General features: G+C 36.9%; 1 protein-coding gene across 1 annotated transcript; it reads left to right on the forward strand.

Moving 5' to 3' along the window:
* Positions 1–5,645: 5,645 nt before the first annotated feature.
* On the forward strand, positions 5,646–17,804 carry LOC136067483 (uncharacterized). Its single transcript, XM_065773431.1, has 5 exons — positions 5,646–5,823; positions 5,936–5,999; positions 6,842–6,950; positions 7,105–7,167; positions 17,670–17,804. The coding sequence occupies exons 1-5, from the start codon at positions 5,751–5,753 to the stop codon at positions 17,775–17,777; spliced, it is 417 nt and encodes a 138-aa protein (XP_065629503.1). The 5' UTR covers positions 5,646–5,750; the 3' UTR covers positions 17,778–17,804.
* The last annotated feature ends 6,591 nt before the right edge of the window (positions 17,805–24,395 follow it).

A 24,395-nucleotide genomic window follows, 5' to 3' on the forward strand; every position in this document is an offset into this window, starting at 1 on the left:
TAAGCAATGACACAATCAGTCTAGCACGTGCAAGCGATGACATAAGTGGACCAATCAAGCTCTGCCACGTGTCACCAATCAGACTCCGCCACGTGTCGCTTACCTACACCTAAACTCCTATAAATAGAAGCCTTCCTAAGGCATTTGAAGGAGATCTGAGAAAGGGAGCTGGAGAGAGGGCACCAAGCCATCTGAAGCACTCAGAAGTCTAGAAGTTCAGCTGGAACCAAGCTTTAAAGCCTCCAAGAACTTCAAGAACTTCAACTTCGAATACGAAGAACATTCGAAAAGAAATCATCCAAATCATCTGCCTGGATCCAAAAGTTTGCGGGAATCAAGCCTAAAGTGTCTGAAAACATCAACAAATCACAAATTAGTGAAGCTCTACGGATTCAAGCCTCTAAAGCCCCGAAGAACTTCCACCACAAACTTTCGAATACAAAGAACATTCGAAGAGGAAACATCCAAATCATATTCCTAGATCTCAAAGTTCACTGGAATCAAGCTCAAAAGCCTCCAGAAACCTAACCAACCATAAATCAACAAAGCTCTACGGATTCAAGCCTCTAAAGCATCGAAGAACTTCCACCACAAACCTTCGAATACAAAGAACATTCGAAGAGGAAACATCCAAATCATATTCCTAGATCTCAAAGTTCACTGGAATCAAGTTCAAAAGCCTTCAGAAACCCAACCAACCATAAATCAACGAAGCTCTACGGATTCAAGCCTCTAAAGCACTGAAGAACTTCCACCACAAACCTTCGAAGACGAAGAACGCACCAAGAACACTTAGAACACGAAGAACGTGAAGAACAAAGGATTTCTAACAAGCTCATAGCCAGAGATCCATTGTAATTTTGTTTCGAAGATCTTCGATCCATTCTTCAGCCAAATTGAAGGATATCTTATGTTCAAATCAAAATCACATTACTACAATTCCAATCAACAAATCTTTTAAGGAGATCAAATCAGAGGATCACTCTTTTGTAATCACAGAGAATTGTACCACACATTCATCAATACAAATTCACATTTGTGAAACTATTTTACTTGTTTGACTAATTTCGAACCGAGAAATTTAGTCGTCCACAGCATAAACTTCTCTCAACTGTGGTTTTATGTTCATTTCTTGGTAAATATATGTAAGGTAAAGGATTCGTTGGTTATAAAACATCATTGTTGGCAGGACTCAATCTATTGCCAAATAAAATTTAAGAACAAACCAAGTTGCATATATTTATGGAATGTTTCATACTTGATTCTAATATATTTTTTCTTTGTGTGTGTGTGTGTGTGTGTCTACTTCTTTTTGCATATTTGCTTTGTGTGCCAGGCCCTTGTTTTAGTCATTGATATGGTTATTAAAATATGTAGCTGCAGCAATGGTGTGAGTGAGTATTATCAGACAAGAATGATAATAATTAAATTTAATGGAAATGTCTGCCACACTTCACTCTCTATTTAGAATTATCCACACTAATCTTCCTAACTTTGTGTCCTTGTTGCTGCCTTCATTAGGATAAGTGTGTTTTAAACTATACCAACTAATAACTACTCATCATGTAGTCAGTCATTTAAAAAAAAAAAAAAAGCAAAAATCTACAACCACTCACCTTTGATCACTTATTTGGTTGCTACCTCTGCTTTTTGGTTGTGTGGTTGGCTTTAGCTATCTTGTTTTAGTTTTGTGTGGCTAAAGAAACGTTAAAAGAGCCCATCATCTTGGTTTTGTTATGTAGATGGATAACCAAAAAATTCAAGTAGCAGTTCTTGCCACAATTGCATTTGTCCTTGTTGTGGGAGCTATAATATTAGAAGATATTAGGTCTAGGAGATTTATAATTAGGCAACCTCGTGTGAATCGAGAATATGAAAGAGAAGGTTTTATAAGTGATATTCTTCATAAGGTGATGCACGTTGCAGTTTTATGATAAGAATGAGACCTGTAGCTTTCTATGAATTATGTAGAATTCTTGTTGAGAGAAACTTGGTACGTGAGACTATCTACATGCCTGTTACAGAGTAGGTGTTGATGTTTTTGCATACTATTGGCCATAATGTTAGGTTTCGAGTCATTGCTGCCAGGTTCCATAGATCGATTGAGACAATTGATCGATATTTTAAAATTGTCCTTAAAGCAATTTTGCAGTTATATAGGCATGTTGTTAGATTACCTGACTACTCTACACCCCCAGAGATAAGGAATAGTAGAAGGTTCTATCCTTATTTTAAGGTAAATTTTTCAAATTTTGTTTGTTGTTTTTTTATTTGTTAGGTGATTTTTAAAATGAACATTACTTAATATTGGCCATCATTAGGATTGTGTGGGAGCAATTGATGGAACTCATGTCTGTGCATCTGTTCCAATTGAAATCCAAGGAAGGTTTCGTGGTCGAAAGGGGGGGACAACATAAAATGTGTTAGCTGCAATTTCGTTTGACTTAAGATTCACCTATATGTTAGCTAGTTGGGAAGGCAGTGCTCATGATTCTCGTATTTTAAATGATGCACTTAGTAGACCAAGGGGACCTAAAATACCAGAAGGTATTATATAGATAACTAGCCTTTATGCTGGAATTTTTTATAAAAAAATTGATTCATAATTTGTAAGTAAATATTATCTTGGTGATGTTGGTTATGGAAATAGACCTGGAATCTTGTCTCCTTATTGAAGTGTTCGATATCATTTGAAAGATTTTAGTGATCATCCACCTGAAAATGCAAAAGAATTATTTAACTTTCGTCATTCTTCGTTGCAAACTACCATTGAGTGAGGGTTTGGAGTTATAAAAAAATGTTTTCGTGTCTTGAATGCAGAACCATTTTGGTCTTTTAATACACAGGTGAATGTAGTTTTAGCATGTGGTGTTATTCACAATCACATCATGGGGGTTGTTCCTAATGACCCAATTATGCAAGTTGGAACATGTGAGATAGAGTCTAGTGATTGAGTCCAACCTACCCAACGCAAAGCTATAGTGGAAAGTAGAAAATGGAATAATAAGAGGGATGAGATATGTCAAGCAATGTGGGTTGACTACATAATTAGGAGACATGCATAAATTTATTCAGTCTAAGCTGTTTGGAGTTATTTGTTGATGATGTATTACAGCTTTCTATGATTATGTGCTGTCAACTTTATTTGGCTTTGTATTTGGTTGCTAACAGAGCATAAGTGGATATCTTGTACACTTTATAAAATGTAATAATTGAATATTTTTGTGGGAAAACAGTTAAAATTGTTATTTGGTTTCTCAAGTTCAAGTCAACATGCTTTGCATTGTTTATGATTAATATTTTGTTCCATAGTTTCAGGTTTTATTTTTGTAATAATGTTTTATATTGTTATTATCATAATGGTTGTGATTCATTAGATTGTCCTTTTAGCTATAGCAATGTCCAAGAACAAGGGGAAAGAACCAGGATCTCAACTTAGGTGGACACAACCAATGTGTGACATGCTGTTTAAAATGTTGGTTGTTGAGGCTGAACAAGGCAACAAGCCCTCAAACAAATATAAGCCTCAATCCCTTGACAAAGTGGCAAAAGAAATTGGTGTGAAGTTTAATGTAGAGTGTCATGCATCACATTTGCATTACCGTGAAGTTAGAAAAGAGTGGAAACTCATTCAAGATATTTGAAAAAAAAGTGGATTTGGTTGGGATGATAATTTGAAAATGATCACATGTGACAAACAAACTTATGATGCTGAAGTGCTGGTATGAAATTTATATAAATGAGCTTCACTTTTTTTTTTTTTTTTGAGGATCAATAATGATTTATACATTTATTATATTAAATCATCCAATTTAGTGACATTGTCATATTTCTTTGAACATGCTCATCCCGCTCATGCGCCATATTTAAATAAAAAAATTGAACAGTATGATGAGATGACTATTGTTATTGGTAAGGACATGGCAACGAGTGGCTTTTCAAAGCAATGGAGTGAACGTTCTCCATTGGTTGAAAATGAGACCCTACAGAATGACATCCAAAATTCAGAATTTGAAGGTGTCTCTGATACATTGTCAAAAGATGCCCATGAAGCTTCCAATGTAACTTCATCTAAGGGAAGGAGCCATAGAAAGAGAACTCATGCATCTATGAATGAAGATAGTCCTTTTAGTGAGATGACTGAACAACTCAAACAAATTACCGTAGCTGTTACAGCTCTAAGTCATGGCCCAGTTAATACAAATGAGTTTCATAAAATAGTGATGAATGTTGAAGGATTTGAAGAAGACATGCTAGATGAAACTTTTGATCATTTGGTTAATGATGAAAAGACAGGAAGGGCCTTTATGGCTAAAAATGTTAGGATGAGAAAGCTTTGGTTGGAGAAATTTTTCAACAAAACCTTCTAACTTGAAGTTGTTGGATACGTTGTGTGAAACATGTTAGTGGTACCATGGTATTCTTTAGGTTATTAATAATTATGGAACAATTTCAAATTTTGGAAGATTATGTGTTAATGTTAGCTACATTGTCATAGTCTTTGGGTTTTGTTATTGTAAGTGTGCTTATGGATGGTTATGCAACACTGATTGACATGTTTTGGAGTTATTATTGAATAATGTTATATCTTGGATTCATTATGATTACGATAATGTTATATTTTGTCCAGATATATTTTTGCAGGTTTTGCTGTATTGGTTTCTAAACTATTCTGTAGGTTCTTTCATTTTGTTAATTCACGGTATGCAGTTGGTTCTTTCTCCGTTGGCAAGGGCTAGAAAAAGAGAAAGCATGGTTGGTGATGTCTCAAATGCTTTATAGAAGTTTTGACTTCAATTCAGTACTGTGGACATGTTCCATGACCCATATGGACATTTTGCTACTAGAAGAAGGCAAAATGATGTTTTGCTCTGCTGAACTCCCTGTGTAGCTACACTAGTCATGATTATTACAAGAAGTGAACTCACTAGATATCTGCATGGGGCCAGAAATGTTGGGTGCTAACTGTGGTCTTCAATCTTTGTTGTTATATATTGATTCATCTAGCACATTCTTTGACATGTTCATATATTGATATATTGATATATTGAATCTTTATTGTTATCAATGATTCTTTGACAGTACAATTTAAGTTTTTACCAATTTTTTTTTTTTTTTTCATTTTCATTTTACATTGTGCCAAACATCAGAAAAAAATTTTATACAACATTTTCATATGCATTACCAAACACTGTAAAATGAAAATATTTTCCTGTAAATATTTTACATGTAAAATATTTCACTTTTGCAAATATTTTACATCGAAACAAACAAAGTAATAATTAGGTAGTTGAGGGAGGAAAATTTGAATTTTAAATGTCTCGTGTCATAAGGCTCTTCGCAATTTGGAGGGTTTTTCTTTTGAAAAAAGTTTTTTTTTTTTTGAGTAAAAAATTGTGACAAAAGTTGAAGTCGCATAGAAGAACTATTTTCGAAAACTTCCGAAAAGAAATTATAATTTGCAATTAAAAAAAAAAAAAAACTAAAAAAAGAAAGTATAGTCCAAGATCCAACCCGTGAACCGACTGGTTATTGGGATCCGAACCCGACCCACACACTTAAAATCGACACGTTACCAAAAGCATTTGCCACGACCCACGGGTAGCTTTAATTCTTTAAATTGGGCGTCTTGTACGTCTTTTGTCTCTCAATCTATTCTCTTCTCTCTTCTTAAAAAAAAAAAAAAAAAAAAAAAAATCTATCCCTTCTCTGTTCACACTGAAACTAGCAAACAAGCAAAGCAATCAGCTATGGAGGAAGAGTACTCGGTAGACGATCCAACTCATCTACTCCAAGAAGCTTCAGATTTCGCATTGTATCCTGGTACCCGTTACCTATTCTTCATTCTTTGCCTTTCGTTTCTTATTAAATAGTTTAATATTATTATTATTATTATTATTATTATTATTATTATTATCATATGGCTAATTTTCAGGTGCTCAAAACGATGCTTCAGCGAAGGACTTCCTCGACCGCTTCCCTCTTCCAGTCATAATAAAGTAATATTCATTCCACTTCAAATTTCTCCTCATATTTATTTGTATGTTTTTGTTGAATTAAAGTTGGCTATTGACTACTTCTGTATATTTGTCTTTATGTATTATTGGGGGTACATTACATGTCTCTTTGTGCTTAATTAATATACTCACCACAAATTTCATCTCACTCGGATGTTGTTTACTAATCAATTCACAAACTTATGGTTCTTTTTAATATGTTTTCAAATTATTAAAACCTGGAACTTGAGCATATATGTTGTGAATGAATTTTTTTTTTTAAATTTAAAATTTTTTATTTTTAACGGCTTGTCATCTACCAGTGTAATTTAATGAATATATGTGCTTACTTATATACACACATGAACATGCCCGCGTATCCTGTTAATAATTTAGTAATGTTATAAATAATTGTGAGTTCCAATTAGCTCAACTAGTGAAGTCTAAAACCAATCGGACCAGTTGGTGTCTTGCAACTATATGTAATGCAACTATATTTTTGTCTGGTGATCATAAAATCTATGATGCATCTAGTTCATCATTTTGCTCACTTGCCCCAATGATTTTGTTGGTTTTGTAAATCATTGTAATCCAATTCTAAGATTGTCATTTTTTGCTTCCTCAGAAATCTGTTTTATGGTTTCTATTTCCCCTCAGTTCTATAGTATGGTAGCACCTGTTAGCTGTTGTGTTGTTGTATTCGTTTTTATTTAATGAGGAAATGTTTATTAAAGTTGTCTATGTTATAGTTTTCTTTTGACATTATTTTAGGATTTTAAAAAAGAAAAATATTTTAGAGTAGTTTGTTTTTTTCTTCATTTTGGTTTCATGTATTTCCCATGCAGCGCATTACAAACCAAAGGGGATGTGCCTGGTCTAGAGAATACTTTAGTTGCATGTCTGGAAAGGATATTCAATACAAAATATGGTGCCTCTTTCATCCCCCAGTATATGGTACATGATACACATTTTTTTAAAGTAGAATAACTGTGTTTCTGTCACTCATAATATAACTTGCTTCTTTAGAAAGCACATTATGTTGAATAATCATATAGGATGATTAGTTTGAGTTTGATTAGCATTAACTGCTCTTTTGCTCTTTCTTTAGCTTTTTGTACAAGTTGGTCTGAAGGCTGATTCCCAAATAGTGAGGTCTTTAGCGTGTAAAACGGTATGTACTTGCACTTCATATGCATCTCTGATTAACTCTCTTTGAAAATGCTGAAGAATATGCAATGTTTGAAACTTATTGCTTTAAANATATCCCCCCCCCCCCCCCCCCCCCCCCCCAACAAAAAAACATACTTCTTGTTTTTTTCCTTAATAATTCTAATCCCTCTTCTGGGTTGAATCCTGAAATCCATCTTACACAAGCCAAGAGGTAGCATTTGACATGGCTACAAAAACTGGTGCTTTATAAAATATTTGGTGGGAAAGAAAGACAAGGGGTGCACCACATCAAACTGATGTAGGACAACCACAAACAACAATAGAATAAAAGATAAATCCTAGGAGTCAGCACCTAACGGTTGCTTGGAATTAGCACCAAGCAAAACTGGAGTTGGCACCAGTAAAAAGAAAACATGTTTTTAATAATTCTCAAAACTGTTTTACAATAATCCGAAAAAGTGTTTAAATAGCTAACAATAAAAATGCATAAAGAAATCCTAATTATTAAATGATCAGGCTTGCTTAAACTTAAGCCCAATAACTAATAGGCTCTATCCATAAGGCTACAAGTTGGGCCGTCTTCTTTTTGCTCTTCCTCCTATACGTGCGTGTAATTGGGGGCTTGTACCTCGTGTCCGCACCACAAACAAGGAGGGACAGCCATCTAGGTAATATTGTTGTGATGACGACCAAACTTCCCTTGCCAACAAGCTAGAGGTCAACCATAGACTTTGGCAATACCTATTAGAGGCCAAACAACGTGAACAACATTGACCAAAGCTGGAATGAAATAGGACAATGCAATAAAAGATGATCTATTGATTCCCCACTGCATTTACACATGTAAACCAATCTAGAATCCATAGTTTTCTCTTGCGTGAGTTATCAATTGTCAAAAATTTCCCCAATGTAGCTGTCCAAACAAAGAATGCTACTCTAGAAGGAACCGTTGGCTTCCAAATGCTCCTCCAAGGGAAGAATTGACCACTAACACCCATCAATGCCCAATAATAGCTACTCACCTCAAAACCCCTACTCTTGGCATCTTTTGATTCATTGTACGGAGGCTTGTCATCTGTGGTGTTTTGTTTTTAAATCTTTTGGTGTTTCTTTGGTCTTAACCGGAAAATGTGAGAGATCTTTTATTTGGGTGGGAGGAATTGGTTTGGAAAACTGACGTAGGACAACCATACTATTTCAATAGAACAATCAAACAACAATGGGATCAAGACTAAACCCTAGGAGTCAGCACCTAAGGGTTGCTTGGAGTCAGCACCAAGCAAACTGGAGTCGGCACTAGTGTAAAAAGATACACAATACTTTTATAATTCTCAAAACTATCTTACAATAATCTGAAAAAGCGCCTAAATAGCTAACAATAAAATGCATAAAGAAACCCTAATTATTAAATACTTGGGCTTGCTTAATCTCAAGCCCAATTACTAACAGGCTCCATCCATAAGGCCATAGGTTGGGCCGTCTTCTTTTTACTCTTCCCCCAATACATGCGTATAATTGGGGACTTGTATCTTAAGTCCGCACCAACTCTTCCCGAGTGAGAGGAACTCGACCCAGTCGAGTGTAAATCTGAAGAACTCTAATAGTACTCAAGCAAGTCAGATCCAGTTGATGTAGCTCATCTCAAGTAATCCATGTGCAATCAGAATCTGGTCGCCCTCGCCACTGAACTAGGAAACGGTGAACTCCTTCATCCCTGGTAGAAATAATCTGTTCATCTAAAATAGCATCAATAGATTCTTTATGTGCATATGGCAGGTTTAAGGATAAAGGGGTAGGGATAGGGGCATCAATAGGATCAAGCAAAGGCTCATTGAAAGGGGTATCAGGAATAACTGTGGGGCTTTTATAAGCAACTAGATCCTTTGTGTTAATGGAGGAGCTAATACCATAATCATAGGGAAGGTCAATGACATATGCATTTGGGCCCATTCATTTCAATACCTTGCATGGTCCAGCATTACGAGCTTGCAATTTCTTAACGGTCCCAGAGGGAAACCGTTCAAGTTGAATTCGAATCATGACATAATCCCTTACCTGAAACTCTACATGATGCCGATGAGTGTCAGCATGAATTTTATGTTGAGAATTACTTACCTGAATTTTTTTTGTGAATCTCATTATGCAAATCATGAATATGTCGTGCAAATGCCTCAGCAGATTCATAAATTTTAACATGTGGGGACATGGGCAAAAGATCTAAGGGCTTCCTAGGCGTATACCCATGCACAATCTCAAAAGGACTGGCGCTTATAGACCTATTGATAGAGCTATTATATGCAAGTTGGGCTGTAGGAAGAATTGAATCCCAATTCCGATTGGCTTCAACCACTAGACACCCAAGGAGGATGCCAAGACTACAATTAATCACCTTAGTTTGACCATCAGTTTGAGGATGAAATGTCGTGAAAAATTTCAAATTGGTTCCTACTAAATGCCACAAAGTCTTCCACATATAACTCATGAAGCCAACATTTCTATTAGACACTATGGTTTTGGGAAGACCATAAAGTTTGGCAATCTCATCAAAGTAGAGCTTTGCAATCTTAGAAGCATCAGAAGTCTTTGAACATGGTAGGAAATGAGCCATCTTAGAGAAGCGATCAACAACTACTAGAATAGAATCATGCTTCCCAAAGGTGCGGGGCAAACCTAACACAAAGTCCATACTCACATCATGTCGCGGGCGATTTGGCACAGATTGAGGCGTGTATAGGCCAGTGTTTTGCTTGTGATGTTTGGCTAGTTGACATGTATGATACTGACCAACTATCTTGGCAATGCTGCTCTTAAGACTAGGCCAATAGAATTGACGTTCCACTTCCTCAATTGTTTTGTCTCGGCCAAAATGACTTGCAAGGCCTCTCGCATGTATCTCCCAAACTAGGAAATCTCTCACTGAAGACCTATGGATACATAATTTGTTGGCTTTGAACAAGTAACCATCTTGAAGGGTATAATCATCCAGGATTGGCCGTGGCTGTGTGGCATTACTTAGGCTGGTGTAGAGCTTCCCAAAATCTGGGCATGACTCATAGTCACCCTTGAGTTGTTTAAACCCAGTAACCTTAACACTAATGATTGATAGCAAAGACACCCTTTGACTTAGTACATCAGCAGCCTTATTCTCAACTCCCGGCCTATGTTTCACCACAAAGTAGTAGTGTTGCAGAAATTCAAGCCAACTACCATGCCTAAAATTCAGCTTCTTTTGGGAATGAAGGTAGCGCAAAGCTTCACGATCAGAGTAGATAACAAATTCTTGAGACAACAGGTAATGGCGCCAATGCCAAAGAGCTTGAATAATGGCATAAAATTCTTTGTCATATGTGGAGTACTTTTGCTTAGCATCATTCAATTTCTCACTAAAATAAGCAATTGGGTGGCGCTCTTGACTAAGTACTTCCCCTATACCAATGCCCGAAGCATCACATTCCACTTCAAAAGGCTTGGTAAAATCAGAGAGACGCATGACAGGTGCCCCAGTCATCTTTTATTTTACCTCATTGAAAGCCTCTGTAGCAGCTTTTGTCCAAATAAACTCTCCTTGTTTCATGCAATTAGTGATGGGGAACATAATGGTACTAAACCCTTTGATGAATTGGCGATAAAAGGAAGCGAGCCCATGAAAGCTTCGAATTTCATGGATATTTTTGGGCTCGAGCCAATCCACAATCGCTTGAACCTTTTGGGGTCGGCAGGAACTCCCTTACAGGATACTATGAAACCTAGGAAGATGACTTTATCGGTAAAGAAAGAGTGCTTCTTGAGGTTGCCATATAAATTCTCCTTCCTAAGGGTAGTACAAACTTGAGTTAGGTGGTCTAAGTGTTGTTCCTTAGATTTGCTATAGATGAGGATGTCATCAAAGCACATAACCAAGAATTTCCCTATAAAAGGCTTGAGCACTTGAGTCATCACTCTCATAAAGGTACTAGGAGTATTGGACAATCCAAAAGGCATGACCATCCATTCATATAAACCATCTTTCGTTTTGAAGGCAGTTTTCCACTCATCACAAGGACGAACCCTAATTTGACGATAGCCGCTTTTCAAGTCTATCTTGGAGAAGATTGTTGCTCCAGCCATCATATCCAACGTGTCATCCAGCTAAGGGATAGGAAAATGATATTTCACAGTGATCTTGTTGATGGCATGATTATCAACACACATCCTCCAAGTTCCATCTTTCTTTGGAGTTAAGAGTGCAGGGACTGCATAAGGACTCATGCTTTCATGAACAAAACCCTTTCTAAGTAGTTCTTCTACTTGCCTTTGCAACTCAGCATGCTTTGTAGGGCTCATCCTATAGTGAGGCAAGTTTGGTAGGGTCGCTCCAGGCATAGAATCTATGGTGTGTTGTATGTCACGCATGGGCGGTAAATGATTGGGGAGTTCCTCAGCGAAAACATCCTTAAATTCCTGGAGCACTGACTTCACTTCTTCAGGTTGCTCCTCATGGGTCTCTCCATGAAGTTCCCTGGCAACTAAGACAAACACAACAGATTCTTGAATTGCTATCCCTTCAAGTGCCTTTGTGCTTGTGATGTTCATGCCTTTTGCCTTTGGTGCTTCAGTCTTCTTGCTCATGTCAATTTGCTTGGGTTTCAAAGGAATAAGCACAATTTTCTTACCTTCAAACACAAATGAGCAAGAATTGGATTGCCCATGAAGGGTGACATCCAAATCATAAAGCCAAGGTCTACCTAAAATAATATGCCCTACATCCATGGGAATTACGTCACACCATATTTTAGCCTTGTAGGTGAGGAATTGAGGTGGGACAACACATCTTTCTTTTATTGCTATGGTGGAAGTATCCACTTAAGAAACTTTATATGGGTTAGGGTGTGGGATCAATTTCAAGCTTAGGCGGGAAACAACGTTAGAGGATGCTGCATTAATGCAACTCCTGCTATCTATAATAACCTTGTAATTCTTGTCCCCACACTTAGTGTAAGTTTGGAAGGTGAAACTCTTTCGCCAATCATTAGTGTCCCTCTGTTCTGTCAAAGCACACCTTACCATATTCACTCTAGGGACACCAAAGACGTCCTTGAAATCATCAACCTGGGGAGAGATGGCCCTAATGCACGTGAGGTAGTTAGGATCATCTTCCCATTCTGCCTCAACATCTTGGATTTCTTCAACATTTGGATCATACACCAGCTCCTTAACATCTTCTACCTTTTCATCTCCCAACATTCTTTTTATCTCTTTTTACTATTCCTAAAGTTGTGATTGCTAGATCTGAATAGAGGAATTTTTTGTAGGGGTCTTCTGAAGGGAGTTTCAAGTATCCTTTGGTGGCTTGGGAAAAGTTGTGTTCCCATTGAGATGGGTGGTTTGGGGATAAGAAGTGTGGTGTCATTTAATCAAGCTCTATTAGGGAAATGGTTGTGGAGATATGGTCATGAAGTTACCAATCTCTGGCGGAGAGTTATTTCCACGAAATATGGTGAGGGTCAAGGGGGGTGGAGTACTAAAGTTTGCAGGACTCATGGGTGTGGCCTATGGAGAAGCATAAATGAAGGGTGGGAGAGCTTTTCTAAGCATTTGTCTTTTGTAGTGGGCGAAGGCACTCGTATCCGTTTTTGGCATGATAGGTGGATTGGTGATAATAGTCTAAAAGATCTCTATCCTGAGTTCTATGTATGTTCAACGGTCAAGGATGCTTGCATCTTTGAGGTTTTGTGGATTCTAGAAGGGGGTACTATTAGAGTATGGAATTTAAGGTTTTATAGAGCTTTTGAAGATTGGGAGTTGGCTGCATCTTATTTTCTGTTTCAGCTTATCCAAACTCGTATTCCTTGGGGTGAGAGGAGAGATACTATTTGCTGGGGGCTAAAAGGTGATGGTAAGTTTGGCACCCGGTCTTACTATAATGTGATTTGGGGTGCTTCAAATTCTTTGTTTCCTTGGAAGGGAATTTGGAAATCAAAGATTTCTAAGCGTGTGGCGGTCTTTTTGTGGACAGCTGCTCGTGGTTGGATCCGATCCTCACTTTGGATAATCTAATGCTTAAGGGTCGCCCCTTGGCTAATTGGTGTTGTATATGTTACCGTGATGGGGGGGTAGTCGGCAGACCACCTTCTTCTTCATTGTCCTGTTTCTCATTCCCTATGGACTCTTATGCTTCACGCTTTTGGTATTCATTGGGTTATGCCAGGTTTGGTGGCAAGTTTGTTATCTTGTTGGCATTAATGGCTTGGGAAGCATAATTTGGACATTTGGAATTTGGGTCTAGGGTGCTTAATGTAGATTGTGTGGTTGGAACAAAATCGTCGAACTTTTGAGGACAAGGAGAAGATTTTGGATGAGTTAAAGGTTTTAAGCCAATGTAGTCTTTTGGAGTGGTCTCGTTGTTGGGGTTGTATTGATTGTTCTTCTTTCTGAGTTTATGTCTTCCCTTAGCTTAGTTTCTTGATTACCCTCTTTTTGTTGTGTTGTGTGCTCTTTTTTTCTTCTTGTTCATCATCATGAACATCTTGTTCTTTTCTCTTATTTTTTTATCATTAATATTAATTTTCTGATTACCTATCAAAAAAAAAAAAAGAGGGACATCTAACTGTGATATGTCCAATCCCATTGCATTTGAAGCATTGGAGGCGAGAGCCTAATCTTGAAGGTTCATTGACCAGACTTTTTCCCTTGCCCTCTTTTTCTATGGGGGTGCTATTGGGGTTGACCTTAGGGGGTAAGGCAAGTCTAGATTTGCTACCAAAAGGTTGAGAGTTGGTAGGAACACTCCAGAGCTCAGAATGTCGCCAAAAGATAGATTTGGATGCTAATTCACAATTCCTGGCAAGGTCATAAGCTTCTCCTAAGTTAGTGACTCCTCAGGTGATAATCTCACCTAGTAGGTTAGCATTTAAACCTTTCTTGAACCTATTGAGTGTGACAACCTCTTCCTTGACTATTTGAATTTGCCTCTTGAATTCCTTGAATTTCTCTATATATTCGGCCATAGGAGCAATGTCTTGCTTTAGGCGATCCCATTCCTCAAGGAGAGAGCTCCTATAAGTTGGAGGAAGATAATTCTTCGAGAGTGTATTCTTCATCTCAAGCCAATCAATAATGGGGGGCTCACGTCGTCGCCTAAGGGTTTCCTCAAGGTCCTCCTAGAAAAGGTCAGCTCTTCCAGTTAACTTCATCTTGATATATCTCACTTTCTTATTCTTAGCCTAATGGTAATAGTCAAAGAATTTCTCCATCTGATGTAACCAATCAGTGAAAACCCATGGGTCTAGGCCACCAGCAAAGGTGGGTGATTCTATCTTTTACTTGGACATCCTATCATCATAATCCCTAGGGCTATTGTGATTATAGTGATCATGTTCAAAGTTTGGGGCCCTATTAAAGTAACCGTGGTTATTTTGCCTAAGTATGTTATCTCCTTCATGATTAATAGTCTCTTTTTGAGATGCTTCAACTCGCTCTACCCTTTCCAGTAATGCATGGACACTTTTTGCTAGGTCTTCTATGGTTTGCTCTAAGGAGGTCCTAGGCTTGCAAGTGGACTGATGTTTAGGGTTTGATATGATGCGACCACTATGTAGATGCATGCAACGCTATATTTATGAATGCAGTTGAGATTCCCAAAAATTCAAGTAACCAATTCTCAATGTAAAATTAAGGTCAAGCAAAAGTGCATGCAGAGACTAGATCAGTGAATTAAAGAAATAAATTACAGTCAAGTAGTGACAGTGTTCACAATATTGAGAGATAGCCCAAATAAAAGTCAAATTCCAATAAGCTCCACAATTAATAATGAGAATAAGGTATTTCAAAGCCCCCTTGTTTTCTTCCTTCCTTTTTTTATTTTATTAAATGGGTATTGAAAGAAAGAGATGACCAACACAGCAACTAGCTAACAAAACAAGGTAAATTAAATAAACTAATGGTGGGGTATGCATGTTAAGAAACTAGAGATGTATTAAAAATGACAAATTGAGGCTACCAATGAAACAATGAAAGAACTTGATCCTTGTAATGGAAGCCCACTTGGCTGACATGCTCTTGGGCTTGGGCTGGTCTGTCATAGGCCTGGAATCTGCTTGGTCAGATTTTTTTTTTAAATGAAAGATAATAAAATACAGAATTGCAAAGGACTAAAAACTTAAAAGAAGCTACAGATTGAAAAGGAACTGTAGAAACTAAAGAAACAAGCAACGGACTCAAAACTGAGAAACAATTTCTCTGTGATGGACTTGACTGGTGCTAGGGATCAACGACTGGTAGCGGCACGAAGACGGGGAAGACAATGGCGGCACGAAGCATGGAGGAGTGGCGGCTGCTTGTCTCGGGTGTTGGCATCGGCAGTGGGTTGACATCTTCGACGGTAGCGGTCAAGGGTGATGATGGTGTCGGCGGCAAATAGCTGATGGGTCTACAGCGGCTGAGTGTTGATTTGTGGGTTTGGGCAACGGCTGATGGCTGATGGGTTTGTGTGGGTCACCCTTTTTTTTTTTTTTTTCGTGGGTTTTGTGATCAGAGGCAGGCACGGATGGTGGTCACCGGCTTGGAAGGGGCCGCTGGCTTCTTTGTTGGTTTGGGGATGAAAAACTCATGTGGCCAAAGGGCGTATATATGGATTGTGGGGGCTGGTTTGGGCTTGATCAAGATCTCACGGGGCAAAAACTTGAAAGGTACTGTCATATTTGGTTGGCTTGCTCTTTTGATGGTTTTGCTTTCAAATGGTTGTCTACGGTGTGTTGTATGGACCGGAAGTCTGCTTTGATGCCAAAACTAACGTAGGACAACCACACTATTTCAATAGAACAATCAAACAACAATGGGATCAAGACTAAACCCTTGGAGTCAGCACCTAAGGGTTGCTTGGAGTCAGCACCAAGCAAACTGGAGTCGGCACTAGTATAAAAAGAAACACAATACTTTTATAATTCTCAAAACTGTCTTACAATAATCAGAAAAAATGCTTAAATAGCTAACAATAAAATGCATAAAGAAACCCTAATTATTAAATGCTTTGACTTGCTTAATCTCAAGCCCAATTACTAATAGGCTTCATCCATAAGGCTACAAGTTGGGCCCTTTTCTTTTTGCTCTTCCTTCCATACATGTGTATAATTAGGGGCTTGTACCTTGTATCTGCACCAAAAACACTCATCCGATATTTGGAATTTGGTTCCGCTATGTTTGACGAGAGAGGAGGAATAGGAGAGCATTTGTGGATATAGAGAGAACAAGGGATTTACGACGAGAGATTCTATTCCTTTGTTTATTGAATCTCTATCTTTTTGTATATAAATTTCTGTATTTTTGTAATTCTTTAGGCTACTTCAAGTCTTTTTGCATGAAGTACTCTCTTTTCAATAAATTTTTTTTTACCTATGAAGAAAACTATACTAGTTCATGGTGTGAAGGTGCAATTTATAATGTGGAAGGTGCTCTCTCCTTTTAATTCAATATGCAATTTATATGATGTGTGTGTATGTGTGTACACACACACACACTTAATTGCTAGTTTGGATGGAGGGGGAATAGAGTAGAGTCGGCCAGAAATTAGGCTAATTTCCAGCCAACTCAACTCTACTCCCCTCTTAATTTCCGTCCAACTCTACTCTACTCCCCCTCCATCCAAATTGGCCGTAAATGTGTGGTATACCATTGCTAATTTAGGTTATTGTGGTGTGTACTTGTGATCCCAAGAGTACTTGCTGCTTAGAAGAGATGTAACAACTTTTTTATTTTGTTTTTTATTTATTTAAAGAAGAGATGTTACAACAATTAATAATTTTAAGTCTGAAGAAATTTTTGAGAGGTATTTTAGGATTTTGTATGGACTAGGAGGTTTATTTTTGATAGGTAGATAGTGGGAGAGGTGGGAGGTGGGGCTTAATCCATAGACATGGGACACCACAAAGAATCCCATTATTGCTGAGCTATTACTTGAACCCTTGGACTAGGAGGTTTATAAACATTATAGGAAGACGAATCTGATTAATACCTTGAATTAATTACACATTTTCTGAGGGGTTCTTGGATAGAATAAATAATATATATACAAAATAATTGCAACAATGTAGCTGGAAAGAAGAAAAATAAATCTGTACATTGAGATCTGTTTGTATTGAAAGAATTGAGATTATGCTAGTGTAGAAAAAAGGGTTAACATGAGCATGGGCTGAAGGTAGGACAGTTGATAAGATAGCCCATGATTTAATAGAAATTTTGTTGCACTTAAAGAAAATGGTAAAGGAAGTTTGTGAACTGTAACTTATTCGAAACAGTTAGAACCCTTTGTTGAGAGGATCTGGCTTAATAATCTGGCTTAATACTCGTCCATTATATATTTTCTTCTTTGTTCACACCTCTATGTCAGCTTTCAAGTTCCTGTCCATGCTTGAGCTGTGTTTGCACATTTTTGAGATTGCTTAATCCTAGCATTGAAGTTTTGTTAACATTAATGTACATACTTATGCAAAGTTATTAATTAATGCAAGTGGAAATACTTTTATGCAGGTTACATGCCTTTTGGAGCATTTTGATGACAATACTATTTCTCCTGCACGGCTAATAGTTGACCATGATGTATATTTTTTTTTGCTTGATTGCCTCCTAAATGGGTAGGAAATACTGCTTTTTACAATTGTGGTGCACACTACTTGTTATATATACTTGAAATACTTGTTCAATTGCACCGTCTATGGGTAAGATACATAGCTTTTTGCAATTATGGTGCACATTTAGTATTGATTATTCTTTCCCATTTGTATTTATCTTTAATTATTTCTTGTTTGAATTTATGTTAGTGTTGGTCATTGAGGTTGTCATTTACACGTCATTACATTTTCTCTTGTTCTTGCCCCCCCCTCTCTCTCTCTCTCTCTCTCTCTCTCACACACACACACACACGTGGTTGACCCTAACTATCTATTGAGGATCCATAGCAGAATCCAAAAATTTGGAATTAAGGCTTCTTGTTGTAAGAGTTTAAAATAGATTAGTGGAAATACAAGGAGAGTCGAAAGATGTGATTCAAAATGATGAAATTAGCTTAAGGGGGTGACCCCTATTGATGAAAAGATGAGGGAGAGTCACTCGAGATGGTTTGGTCATTTTTAGAGGAGAGCAATTAATGTACCAATGAGAAAGAGTGAGTTGATTCAAGTTGGGGGAATGAAAAAGGTAGCAGAAGACAAAAAATAACATTAATAGAATTAGTAAGAAAGGACATGCTAATTAAGGAAGTAATACAGAGTATGATTTTGAATAGAATAGAGTGGCAGAAAAGAATACATGTGATCAGCCATGACTAGTTTGTTGAGGATATATAGTTGTTTCCAAAATTTTGGAACTAATGCTTGGTTGTTGTTGAAGAGCTCAAAAAAGTCTTGTAGATGGGACTGTAAATGGCTTTTCTATTAAGACCATGGCATCTCTTTACCCCCTATGAATTTGTATTTTTTTAGTAAGATGAGATATGATTGAGATAGGAAAGGTAATGTAAAGACAAAATCAAGGAAGATAATTCCTATGATGAAGGAGAAGACCACCAGAATTGAAGCAACGAAAATTTCCTAGAACACGAAAATGAAGCATACTAAGATTCATGACATCCATATCAAAGTTTCCAACAGCCCTTAGAGTCTGCCTCTAAGTCGGCCTATCTTAGTATCTACTTGAATGAGTTAAATAAAATTGAATAGGTCTTTCGAGAATTTTGAGTTACTCAAGCTCCTACCCTTTTCCCCCATGCTGCACCCCACTACTTGTGTTACCATTACCTGTGATACCTCGGATTGTGTGAATCAATTGGATTGGATTGTATGGGTATAAGTTGTGTGGTGTATGTTGAGTCCCAAATTGGATGTGTACTTGGTGGGTCTAGGCTATATAAGCAGCTATGAAGAGCTCTAATTGTAACTTCACTAGTTCTTTTGGGGGGTGTAGTGCAGATGTGGTTAGTACTTTTCTTGGGTCATGACATTGCTAGCGTTCAATAAATGTTAAAAGTTCCAGTTTAATGCCTCCTTCAATCCCACTAATAATGTCACTAACTTCAGTTTTAATGTCTATAGTATTAGACAAAAACCTAGTAGAATGGGCAAAATAATTTGGCCATTCTGGAATGTCAAAATATTCCCACAACCAATGGACCTAGATTACCAATATTGCAACATTAAAGGTTTCTTCAACTGAATTAGTTACGGTAAGTAGACCTTGTGTGTGTTAAAAATTTGTATTGGAATTCAACCTACCTAGAGGCCGGTAGTACCATTTATTGCACCTGGTAATAGAGAGTTGATGACAAGATTTATCTCCAACATAAATATAGGCAAAAGCCCCCCCTTGATAGAAGACAATCATTTCTATCTAACAAGATTTATTTTTTGATTAGTAAAAAAATCTCTCTAACAAGATTTATTGCACCCAAACTCACACGTTAATGTCCTAACACCCTCCAATAACAAACACATCACATGCACAATTTGAAGGGCAATCATTGTGAATGTGATGTGTTTGTTGCTAGAGGGTATTATGGTCCTCATTTTTCATGTGATGTGCTTGTTATTGAAGGGTATTACAGTCATTAATGTATGGGTTAGGACACATTTAAAAAAAAAAAAAAGAATTTTTTGTTAATTAGACAGAAAATACTAATTTGGGGGGGGGGCATGGGTACATATAATAAGGACATATTAAAAGCATAAGGTAAGAATTCAAGAAACAAAGATGATCATTAAGTGAAGAATGGAGAGAAAGTAAGTAGGCAATCAGTGCCAACAAAGGAAGTGCCACATTTATGTTTAATTTTTGTAATAAATGAAAAATAAAACAGAGAATTCAGTTGACTTGAAACTAATGAAACCTCAATCATTAAGATAAAAGACTGAGATTCTTCCAGGAAAACGATTCCAATAGAAAGGTAATGAAATTTTGAACAAGGTGACAGCAACATCTAGTTACCATGTATTTCAATGTAATTAAATACATGGTAGCATAAATTGCTTTCACACGTCTTGGATGACTTGACTCCACATCACTGTTGGTCACATGGCCAATGGCATGTGTGATTCCATAGTTCCAATTTCTAATTTCTTACGTTACTTCAGTACGCACAATATAGAACTATTTTTCCAATCTAATTTCCTATATACCGCACCTAGGACAATGGAGATTACTTCCATAATCTTTCCATCTTGATATATTTTGTGTTCATAACTTCATATGCTTGCAGAGAATCATAATCATTGTAATTATGCACTAATACTGCAAACAAATGAAGTTAAGACTTGAGACATTTCCGGTCAATATATCAATAGAAAATGTTCCGGCATAGTGAAAGTCAATAAGTGCAGAGAGAGAGAGAGAGAGAGACTATGAAATGATAATCAGCAGCCAACCTCATACAACAGCTCCAAAGCACTTAATGTGACAAGGGTATCATTTGTATTGTTGATTTCTGCCTCAAACAAATTAAGTAGATTTGAATTGTAAATGGTGGATGCCACAGAGTTGGAAATAGAGAATAGCTTCACTATTAAAGCCAAAACTCGAACCCGTCCCTGAAAAATTTAATAGAGTGAGAAGGAAGAATACCAGCACTAAGAAAATAATCATGATTCAGAGATAGCACACATTGATGGTGGCCAGCATTACTCATTGACATTTATAAACTCAAAATATGGCACCTGATAGAAACAAAATTTACATAACCAGTGTGAAACTTGTGAAACTAAAATTATTGGGCAAAGACACTAACAAAATATCTGTGTCCTCAACCCAACCCCCCCCCCCTCCTCCTCTATTTCTTAAAAAAAAAAAAAAGGGGCTGTGTCCAAATTATAAATTGCCTAAACAAAATAGCAGAAACATTTAACACTCACTTTGGCAGCATGTTCCTACCTCACATACTTGTTAATTGCATAATTTCTCCCCCCTCCTCCCTCTTCCCCCCTCCCCCCCCCCCCAAAAAAAAAAAGGAGAGAACGAAGAGAGAGTTAGCAATTGTCAGCTGGTTAGAGGCTAGAGTCCCATGACCATACTTAAAATCAAAAAAGTACCATACCAGTGATGAACATCGGGCTGCCACATTTCCAAGATGCGTAGCTTCATTGTTATTAGCTGGGAAGATGATATCCTACATAAATTTCAGGTAACATATGGCGATGAAGATTTTGGCAGATTATAAAAGTAATGCCATACAATGAAATTTGGCTTCATAGGTTTTTTCCCTACCATCCCTTCAGGAGAGCCAGCTAACTTCTTGATTGCATCCATTGATGCAGCCGCCACTTGTTCATTGCTACATCAAATAAACCACTGTCAAATTTGCTTATATACAATATATAACTTTTAAGGGCAAAACAGATGTCAAAACTTAAGCACGTTTCAATTACATGCAGATAGACAATATCTAATAAAAAATAGAAAGTGAAGGAGCCTTTTGAGAAGAGATGGTTTATCTTATGCCCCCACAAAAGTAGCTCCAAAAATATATTAATGGGAAATTGCACTTTCCCCCTTAATTATAGGGCAGTTGCAATGTTGCCCTGTAGCAATGACCACCCTTATATATCTTCGTAATAAGCACTATAACCCCCCACCCCACCCCACCCCACCCCNAATCAGCCACATTCCTGTACTGGCCTGGGTACCGGTACGGAAAGTACCAACCATACCAACTGATAATATACAAAATTGACTCACTTCTATTGTAGAACCCTTGTAAAAGCTATATTCCTACTATACATGTCGATCTTAGAAAACTGACATACTCTAATAGACATTGATGTCTCACTTTGCATCTTGAATATTTAGTTTACCATACTACACTCAAGTAATCATATCAATAATTATCTATGCTTAAGCTGTGGTAGCAGTACAGCTCCTTGGATTACTGAAAGCATCAAAAAGAAGCAAATATTAAATTTGCATAATAAAATATTGCACAAAAGTGTGAGATATAATCATGCAACTGGAACAAAGACTATTGTTGAAAATGTTCACATAAGATACAGAGCAAGGAGGATAAGTTGTCCTTTAACTCAGGAAATTTAACTGTTTCAATTAAGATTTACTGCAAGGTATGTGCAAAAAGTCATCACAAATCTGTGCAGTCATAAGGGAAAACCCTAACTTAATAGTCAAAGTAAATCTTGTTGAGGAATCAGAATAATTTCAGAAAAGCTAACATCAAAGGAAACTGCCCCATTCACTCACAAAATAGATCATGTGACTGCATATTGTAGAACCCAAAGTTATATTCCTGCTACACATCAATCTTAGAAAACTACAGTCTACATACTACGATAGACATGATGTCTCACTTGTGTATTTATTTTTTTTTTTTTTTTTTAGAAAAGTGTATTAAATGTTTAGTTTGCCATATTACTCCCAAGCAACCATGTCAAAAATCATCTCCCGCAAAAGCTTAAGCAGTGAGGAAGTGGGTGAACAGTGTATGTCAAGCAGAAACTAACACATCACCATAGAGGCAGGCCCAAAACAAAAACAGACAAGTGGGGGTTCCCACTATTCAAAACAACCTTTGAGGCAAACAAGACTGATACATGATAGTAACCACTTGTTCCACAAGCTTAAGTTGTCAAGAAATAGGCCAACAATGTAATAAAACACATAGAACTTACTAGCAAACCATAGACAACTTTCAACTAGAAATTCAGAATTACAAATTGTTCACCACAAATGTTTTTGTCATGCTTGACAAGACCTAATATACAATGCTTAATACCAATTTTTCTGGATGAATGCCAAATGAGAGTTTGATTTGGAGAAACACAGGAAGCCATGAGAAAAGATCATAATTTTCAATACAAGTCAAACGGAAGGCAAGATACAGTTTCAATATACCATCTTCTATCAGGTTGGTGTTGTCATATATAACCAGATAGGATTATAGAATTTCAACCACATTATGCATAGTCATGGACACAAATGCTGCACCCTGATCACTCTCTTACATGGAGACAACCTCTTGCCTCAGAACAAAAACAGAGATGTATGTTTACGGTAGTGACTTTGCACATTGAAGAGAGATGAGAGACACAACAGTATTCTTTTGTAGGTAAATACAACTCGTGTACCAAAACAAAATTGAACAAATGACATACACCTCAGCCTATAGCAGTTAGTGACATACTTACATGACCCTATTTGACCCAATGCTTCAAGTGCAGATTCACTTTCATCTGTATCTTGACTTTCTGACAACTCAAGTATTTTATCAAGGGCTGAAATCACAATCTTAACACCTGAATTCAGAAGAAAAATTACCATAATAAGAGAACACGTTGGAATCTTTCAATTAATAGTTATGTACTTTTCAAGGTTAATTAATCACAATAAGGAGCTTCAAGTAATCTTACATGGTCTAATGGAACAAAATGTTTGTCTAATCATTAAAAAATACAAAAAGTAAAACTTCTAGTTAATAATCCCACATCAGGTCAACAAAGAAAGCATCTACACGCAATGAAATTTAACAATGATGTGTCCTGACCCTAGTAAATTAATTGAAACCCAGACTGAACCAACAAGCAACCCTCCAGAAAAAAAAAAAAAAAAAATCAATACACAAGTGAGACATCATGTCTATCGTAGTATGTAGACTGTAGTTTTCTAAGATTGATGTGTAGCAGGAATATAACTTTGGGTTCTACAATATGCAGTCACATGATCTATTTTGTGAGTGAATGGGGCAGTTTCCTTTGATGTTAGCTTTTCTGAAATTATTCTGATTCCTCAACAAGATTTACTTTGACTATTAAGTTAGGGTTTTCCCTTATGACTGCACAGATTTGTGATGACTTTTTGCACATACCTTGCAGTAAATCTTAATTGAAACAGTTAAATTTCCTGAGTTAAAGGACAACTTATCCTCCTTGCTCTGTATCTTATGTGAACATTTTCAACAATAGTCTTTGTTCCAGTTGCATGATTATATCTCACACTTTTGTGCAATATTTTATTATGCAAATTTAATATTTGCTTCTTTTTGATGCTTTCAGTAATCCAAGGAGCTGTACTGCTACCACAGCTTAAGCATAGATAATTATTGATATGATTACTTGAGTGTAGTATGGTAAACTAAATATTCAAGATGCAAAGTGAGACATCAATGTCTATTAGAGTATGTCAGTTTTCTAAGATCGACATGTATAGTAGGAATATAGCTTTTACAAGGGTTCTACAATAGAAGTGAGTCAATTTTGTATATTATCA

The sequence above is a fragment of the Quercus suber genome, unplaced genomic scaffold (assembly GCF_002906115.3).
Source record: "Quercus suber isolate HL8 unplaced genomic scaffold, Cork oak 2.0 scaffold_1, whole genome shotgun sequence".
Classification (NCBI taxonomy): Eukaryota; Viridiplantae; Streptophyta; class Magnoliopsida; order Fagales; family Fagaceae; genus Quercus; species Quercus suber.